This window comes from Schistocerca serialis, chromosome 7 (assembly GCF_023864345.2).
Source record: "Schistocerca serialis cubense isolate TAMUIC-IGC-003099 chromosome 7, iqSchSeri2.2, whole genome shotgun sequence".
Classification (NCBI taxonomy): Eukaryota; Metazoa; Arthropoda; class Insecta; order Orthoptera; family Acrididae; genus Schistocerca; species Schistocerca serialis.
In genome coordinates, this window is record NC_064644.1 from 331,565,331 (window position 1) to 331,573,927 (window position 8,597).

General features: G+C 37.8%; 1 protein-coding gene across 1 annotated transcript; it reads left to right on the forward strand.

Annotated features, from left to right (window-relative positions):
• The first annotated feature begins 1,758 nt into the window (after window positions 1–1,758).
• LOC126413057 (uncharacterized) lies at window positions 1,759–7,468 on the forward strand. The gene is made up of 4 exons (XM_050082955.1): window positions 1,759–1,843; window positions 3,937–4,298; window positions 6,426–7,052; window positions 7,454–7,468. The coding sequence occupies exons 1-4, from the start codon at window positions 1,759–1,761 to the stop codon at window positions 7,466–7,468; spliced, it is 1,089 nt and encodes a 362-aa protein (XP_049938912.1).
• Window positions 7,469–8,597: the final 1,129 nt, after the last annotated feature.

Consider the following 8,597-nt stretch of genomic DNA (forward strand, 5'->3'; position numbering starts at 1 on the left):
GATAATTATATCAGTGGAATATAAGAAGTGCAACTCCCTCAGCTGTAATATGATACCACAGATAATGTTGATATCAGTGAATTGTTATCCAGAAAATAGACTGCATCATTACCTTCTGTCAATTTTAATACTGCAGAGAGTTTTTCAGTTGCTGGATGCAGACTGTTACATTTTTATCATCTCTCCAGTGGATGGATTGTAGCAAGTATATATTCATGGTACACGAATCTAATGTGCTAACAAAGGAAGATGAGTTAGATAAGTGTATAAGTGCAAGTGTGTGTGGTTTTTTTTTTCATTATATAAAAAAAGAATAACATTATTTTAACAACAGATATTTATTTTTCATAGTTAATGAACTACAATAACATATATTAACAATTTGCTTAAAATGTCAAAACATTCATTGACACTGAATTTATTGCAAACAAAAATGCTCTTACTGTAGCTAAAATATGATTCTGACATGCAGCACATGAAGAACAACAAGATGCACATTTAATGCAAATAGAAATCTGTATGCATGGAGAGAAGAGCACCCCTACCTCTTCTTGCAAATAAATTACACATGGGTGAGATTTGACAATGGCCCTCCCAGTCACTTGCTTTTCAGATGACAGAACACTTTCTGTTTCTAGGTTAACAACCGTTACAGCTTCCTGAAGATTTGAAGGAAGTTTAATGTTATCTGTGTCATTTACTATACTTAACACATCTTTGTTCTGTTGTATAGTATCCACAAAATCTTTATGCCTCACAAGAATCACAAATAAATGCTTGGGAAGCCACAGAGCATGTTCAACACATGGATCATGTGTTTCTGTAATGTACTGTAATTAACAGTTTGATCTATGTTAGCTGTGTAAAAGAATCCAGCTACACTGTCTAGATGCTGCTCAATAGCTGCCAACCAAGTCACTGGAGGATGCTAACCTTGCCTCCTGTTATAATTAGGATGAGCTAACCTTAAATAGGTGAGGATGTTTTATAAATCATGCATTAAACTGCATGGCTGTGTTAGTTCAGAAGATGGATATGGATGTATTTCCATTGCAGGTGAGGATGCCTCCCACATCATGCACTAAACTGTGCAATGGTAGAGATGAAAGCAGACTTCTATATTCGGTTCCATATAAGCATGTTCCCATACTCAGCAAAATATGACATGCTTAAGGATTGCCTCAATGTGCATGAACAGACATCAGCAAGGCTAATAAGATCATCAGCTAAAAAAGTTGAAACTTGGTCCAGCAAATTGCGACAAGCAAAATCGAGTTGAGAATTATCAAGTTAAGATTTGTCCCCACATGGCAGTTTGTGTCAGCTATTGGGGGAAAACTATATTTCTTTCATTTCCTCTGCCACATATTTTAATAATATTGTCTCATTACAATAAGCATTACAGACATAGCCCAGTCAATGAAGACCAAATAAGGTCAAATAGGGAAAAAAATCATGTTATCACAATTTTTTGCACGGTATTAGGAGGGAGTTCAACCACAGTGCAAAAATTTGTAACAGTGCAATTTTTTCGCCCTATTTGACCTTTTTTGTCCTTCATTTAGTGGGCTATGCCTGTAATGCTTATATTAATCAGACAACATTACGTAGGAGGTAGGAGGGAGACTCATGAGGAATTGCTGATCTTCCATTGGGCACCTCCTCAGGTGGCGGATAGGGGAATGCATGGCCAGACAGTGGTCTGGTGGGATACCTGGGAAATTAAATACCCAGGGTGGACCAAGATCAGTGAAGAGAATGTCAACAGCTCAGATGATGGAGGAGAATTTTTATGACATTCCAACAGCAGACACATTCCAGTGGCAGAGGAAATCTCTACAGGGTAGGCAGAGCTCGGAGCCTGAGAAAGGCAGTCTACCTAGGAAATAAATATTACTCAGCTAGCTTTGAAGCTGTGAGATGGCAGCCTGTAATATTAGTAATTTTCGCCTCACAAACATTAATATACGCTCAATAGTAAACGCCTGATGGCCTAAAGTTATCGAACAATTGTAAAGTAAAAGAAATAAATCATCGCACAGCAGCGACAGAATCTATTATTCTTTATCTTTGCCATTCTTGCGCGGTGCCAGTAAATCTCTATGTACATGTATCGATTAATGGTATAAAAAAGAATTCTGTTGTTTCAAGACAAATGAGGCTTTTGGTGCCTCACCTTTTACTGTTTGTATTCCATGAGAGGCGGACGCGGACTTGCTGCGTTCCACAACTGTATTTTATATTCTATGTGAAAATATTGAGTGAATATGCTAATTGTTATTTTTTCCAATCAGAAAAGATGTAGTTTCTTGTAACTGATATCGAACAGACAGCATCAAGAGGACATTTTGACTGTTATGTATAAAGTATTTAACCACAATGGTCATCTATTGTAATTTAATATGAAAAGGTACGTAGCATTAAAAAAAAATGTGTGTTAAAGGTAAGTGTGCTTATTTTCGTAAATTAACCTTGATGAGTCCATCTCCTTATTTACTTAACTGTTAATTATTTTGTGTTACTTCATCATCAGAAATTACGATCACGCTGATGGGCCGAACGCAGCATGAGGCAGAAGGAACATTATCGTTTTCCTATTATTTCTGAACCAATTTTTTTTTAATTGTGTAGTGTTGCATTTCTTTTAAAGTCTATAAATCTTCTGGTCCCTTAGTGTTGATCCGGGTATGACTACATCGCGACTATAAAAATGCACAGAAATGATAATGTTTCTTCCGAGTGATCTCAAATATATATATATCAATATGCTGCTCTTATTCAGGTATTTAATGGTCAACGTATGTTATTATAATAGCGTAATAAATCCCTGATTCTGTTGCCAAGTGGCCCACGAGAATATTCACTTTTTCGACATTAAAAAACAAAGTAACAGTTCTTTTTATTTTTGTCCCCCAAGAACAACGCTACACTTGGCGCCCGAACAGGGACTTGATCAAAAATCATTTCATGTATGTGTTTATTAATTTTACAGTGCTTGTTCTAGTAATTGTTTCATTTTTTCATGTGGATGCAATTCAACCGAGAAAGAGAAGTGGGAAAACCTTTTAATTAATTCAGAAGAACGATTGATGAAATTACCAAAAAACGCGAGTATCCAGCTGTATCATTATCAAGACAGCCATAGTAAGTCAAATTTTTATACGCAGTAGCCAAGCTTTCGTAGTGACGTAGCATCTTTCGAGTTGATCAGAACGTAAACCTGTCTTTCCTTGTCTTGAAACAGCTTTATTTCAATTTGTCCATAGTCCATTCTTATGTAGTTAAATTCAGTGAAAGTGTACCATTGTTGTCAGTGCATAAAAAAATTATGATATGGCAGATAACTACGCACATACCGGTAAAACGTGTGATATTTCATTTGTTTGTAATTAGTAGGAACCATCTTGTCATCTTGGCGTACATGAACGTCAGTTGTTACCCAGAGTTAAAATTTCATCTTAGGTCCCAGTAAGCCATAGCACAACGTCACAGACAAACGACTGACGGCAGTGACAAACAATATCTGTAGCATCTTGACGTTTGACAAATAATTCATGAACATGGCTGACGGTAAACAGCGGACACAAACAAAACCAGACGACAGCGGTGATGCGATTGGACCTCACTATCCATTACGATCACGCGCGATAGGTACACGAGCGGAGGCAGAAGCAGCCTCGACCGAAGTTTTAGAAGCTGGTCCTAGTGTGCAAACTATTCCCGCTTTTGAAAAAAATGACTTGGCTGCAATGATCGAAGCAATAATGGAACGCAAGTTCGAAAGCCAAAAACAGGAAAGATTAGATGAAAAGGCCTGCGAAGAAAAAGAGAAGGCCGAAAGACGGCATAATAAAAATCAGGTCCTTACAAATCTGTGCAACTCAGTAAAAGAAGACATAAATTCAGTAAAAACAGAAATAAATTCGGTAAAAACAGACATAAATTCAGTAAAAACAGACATAAATTCAGTAAAAACAGATCTGCAAACGGAGATAAATGACCTAAATACACGGTTAAATTCGGTAAAGGCCGAACTAAAGGCAGACATAACAGCTGATTTAAATACCCTGTTGGGTAATGTCCAAAGCCAAATCAGTAGTCAGATCACGATCATGAGGCTAGAAATTGACACACAAGTAGAGTCAAAAATAGAGGATATTTCAAAACGGTTAGATGAAAAAATCGAAGCAGCCAAGGGAGAGATAAATTCAAAAGTGATAGAATATCAAAAACAAGCTGCGACCTTAAAAGAAGATTATACTGCAATCTCTGATGAGGTCAAAGGAGTTAAAACCGCAGTAGACACGATCGAGAATGTTGTTGATGATCTTTCCAAACAGATTGAGACTCTTAATGTAGAGGATCAAATAAAGAATACTGTTAAGGCACATGCTGAAGCATTGTCCGACCACTACCAAGAGTGGATTAAAAACAAAAACGGATTCATAGAAAACAAGGTCAAGAACGAACTCAGGGAAACGGTCAAAAACGTGGCCTTTGAAATATTGGCAGCCCCTGGAAAAAACAGGAGACACGGTGATGTCAGAATTAGGCCAGATAAGACGAACGTTAGCTCAAGATTTACCTGAATGGCGTCAACAGATAGTTGATGAAGTTCGTACACTAAAATGTCAAGTTGAAAATTCCCCACCTCCCGTGTCAGGAGACTGGAATAATTCACCACGAAGTAATGAACAACAGAGGGTACATTACCGTTCACCATTTGATAACGCTCAAACTCATAGTTCTATAGAAGCACAAGTTAACCAGACTACCAGCCCACCCACTTTTGTCAGTTTGATGCAGGAGGAAAGCGTGATCAAACATTGTATTTTTCCGAACTTTCACCCACAGAAAAGAGAAATTTTTCCTATAGTGTTCCTCCGAAATTTTTCAGGAATTTTCCCGAATAGCTGGAGTGACCGCCAGCGAATTCAATTTGTTAGTGGATTTATCATAGGCGATGCTGCCTTATGGGGAACTGAAATCGTCGACTCTTGTAAAAGTTACAAAGAGTTTGAACAGATGTTTTTAGCTAAATTCTGGAGTTCTGGTGTGCAGCAGCGCCTGAGAAAAGAGGTTTACAACGCCGAAGTGTTTAACAGTAAGCGCGGTAGTTTGAAAAAATATTTTGAAAAGTATATAGCGAAAATCAAGTTCTGGGATTCGCCGATCACCGCCAAAGATGTTATTATGATTCTAAAAACTAAGCTACCGATTGCGATCGGAGAAAAGTTAGTAAATGTGTCTGAGGACAATACGGACAATTTCCTATCTGTGTTAGACTCGTTAGATCTGATTTACGAGGACGCTAGAGTTGATGTTGGCAATGCCCACTTCAGTGCAGGCGGCCAGCACAATACAGAATACGCAGGCAACAATGGTGGCCGAGCGAAAGCGCGTCACAGCGACAACCAGTACCAACCCCACAACGGTTTCAAAAATAAACACACTACGTACTCCAACAGCAAATACAAAAATAAGTACAATAACGGCCAGAGATACAATCCAATATATAATTCGTCACCACCTCAGTACGAAAATGCACATTATAACACACAGCCCCAGCAATATGGAAATACGCAACCGATCAACGGTAATCATCAAAACGATCAGTCTTACGATTCAAATCGTCAGTGGAAAAGAAATAAATGGCATAATCAAGGTGGAGACCAATGTACACCTTCCAGTAACGGTTACAATCAACACAAGCCACAGCAAAATACCTTTCAGTCACAAAATATACACTTCACGCAACAAGCGAACGGACCTTCGGGAACTCTGAAGCCTAAATGCCCGCATAATACGCAAATTTATTATGCGCAAGCAAATACGCCAGGACAACAAGATCCATTTCCAACCGAGTTCGTACCACAAAACCAACACCAGTTCCAGATGGAACAAACATTAAGAAATATAAATCAGCAGGAAAGTAAGTGTCGAGCGGAAAATTAAAAGCAGCACCTTTGAGCCTCCTAGAGGATGCTGCAAGTTTGAATGGGGGCACCCTGTCCCTTAGTCCACACGAAATTAAAGCAATTAGGTATGACAAAGAGACAAATTTATGGGATGATCTAGTAGCAGACACTGAGACGAAAGACAATGATGACGTATGGGACGAACAAGTTCAAGCTTCCATAAGAGTATCAATTGCCAACACACCAGTAACAGCCATTGTAGATACAGGAGCTAATATAAATGTCTTATCTTTATGTTTATTTAAGCAAATATCCTCTGTATGCAAAGTTTTATCACTTCCATTTCAAGGTTGCACCGTATCGGGAGCAATTGGTCCACTAACACAACGTGTAAATCTTCAGACTCAGCTTCAAATCCAGATAGAGTCTATTTCAGTAACGTGCATTTTTCTTATTGTTAAAAACCTATCAGTGCCATGTATCCTGAGTATGGAATTCTTGAGGCAGACGAAAGCTAAAATTGACATCGAGTGTGGAATCTGTACTCTAGTAGCGAGCCAGCAACAAGTAACTGTAAATTTGTTAAGAAGTAAGGTGAAGACAAACTTTGGGGTGCTTCAAATAGCAGTACGGCCATGGACTAAAAGACAACAGTACAGTCAGACAGAAGACATGACAGATCTTGAAAGTGTTAATGACGATGAGTATAAAGACCTAATTCCCGGTCAGAATGAATTATACGGTAAAGCTAGTGAGTCCATTGAATTATCCAAACAACAGAAGAATGAGCTTTACAATTTGTTAACAGATTACGTTCAAGTATTTTCTAAGAAACCTGGACTAATAAAAGGCTTTGAATATCGAATGGATGTCCTGCCCCATTCAACCTACTGTAGAACAAGCTATTCCATTCCATATGCGAGACGCGAAGCTGTGAAGTGCGAGATCAAGAAAATGTTACGCTGGAATGTGATAGAAGTATCTCATTCACCTTATTCGAGTCCTTTATTGTCTGTGCTAAAATCAGATGGTAGCGTAAGGTTAGTCCTAGATGCAAGATTAATCAATAAAATTATAGTACCCATAAGAACGACACCAGAGGCTCTTGAAGAGCATCTGCAGAAGTTTCTTGGAGTTAGTTATTAGTCAGGACTCACTTTAAACCATCCCTGTTGTTAAAGAAGAATCGTAAGTGGCAACACATTTATGAAGGTCCCTTTGTGATAATGAGGAAACCACACATTGGTAGCTATTTGTTATCTGACCCTGCCACGAATAAAATCAAAGGATTGTTCCACCATCAAGATTCAAGAAAATTTTATAACGCCAGGAATTAAGTTAATTTAAGCTGTAAGAAAATTCTAAGGTATTGGAGATCAGGATTAACCAATGAGTAACAAGAACGGAACTGAACTGACTACGGACGTTAACCGGTGCTGAAAGGAAACCTTATGTATTAAAACAACACGTCTGGAAAATAAAATACAGAATAAGTTGTAGACAAGTATTTACATGAATAATCTTTATGCAAACAGGAGGACATGTCCTAGAGGCGATTTTCAATTTTAGTTATAAGTTAGTATGTAAGAAAAATGATGTACTCGAGAGGTATTAATTAGCCCCGAGGTACTAAAATGAGGAAAAAGGAAGGAGCGAATAATGCACTTCTCTCGCTAAATAGTAATTTGAGAATGAGCAGGAAGGAGTGAATAATGCACTTCTCTCACTAAATAGTAATATGAAAATGATGATTATATGTGCTTAGTATTAGTAAGTGAAATTTAACCGAGGACAAATTAATGACCTGTTTTAAAAGGAAATACTTAAACGTCCAGACAAAAGAGGAAAGTTGTGAGAAAAGATTCGATTCCATGAGGTTATTCCCTATTTTCAAATGTGACGTAAATAAGGCACCACCTGTTAGCGTAAAACAGTCGGTAGATTTAACTTGTAAATTCCAGCACAGTGCTGTGCCAGCAATAAAATAACATCTCTTTGAAGTGAACAGATACCTAGGATTAAGCATGAACAGATTGATGACGCAGTGCAATTGTTCTAAAAAGGCCTGACGTTAACCTTAAGTAAAAGCGTGATGGAATAAAAAGGAAGTTTATTATATAACGCAAAGTAAGATGAGTCCAGACTATAAACAAGCTGAGTAAAAGAACATATGAGTAACATGGTTTATTATGCCAACTTCACGGTACTATTGAGCATTAGCGATACTGCAAATTCACAAGCTAGCGGCACATAGAATAAGGATATCGCCCAAGCTTCACAGGTAGCGACAGCAGCAAACAACAACACTCTAGTGAGAGGCTTATATATACAAATGATAATTAATACCCACATGCGTAATGCATAAACTTGACTTAGTCTAAGAAATGAGCAAAGAGTAGTAAGCAAGCTGCAGCAAGATACATATTAGATATACATGCTTGAAGTGATAGATTTTATTTTAAGTGTGCACTGCAATATTTATTGTTTTCTCTGTGATTATGTGATTATTGAATCCCTTTCCTAAGTGCAAATCCTTTAAGATCCTTGATCCTATCCACTCCTCAGGATCAACTTGTAAAGATGCACGTGTGCTTAGGAAGTGAGGCACTACATATAAAAATGAGTAGGTTCGCGACGCGCATATTGCTTTTGTAATGCGCAAGGTAAATTAAATTTTCG

Excerpts from the sequence above, each read along its gene's own strand:
- LOC126413057 (XM_050082955.1), top strand. The coding sequence starts at position 1,759 with ATGTCAACAGCTCAGATGATGGAGGAGAATTTTTATGACATTCCAACA. Across the intron at positions 1,844-3,936 it reads GCAGAGGAAATCTCTACAGG|ACATAAATTCAGTAAAAACA; the intron begins GTAGGCAGAGCT and ends CGGTAAAAACAG. Across the intron at positions 4,299-6,425 it reads TCAAAGGAGTTAAAACCGCA|ACGAAAGCTAAAATTGACAT; the intron begins GTAGACACGATC and ends TTCTTGAGGCAG.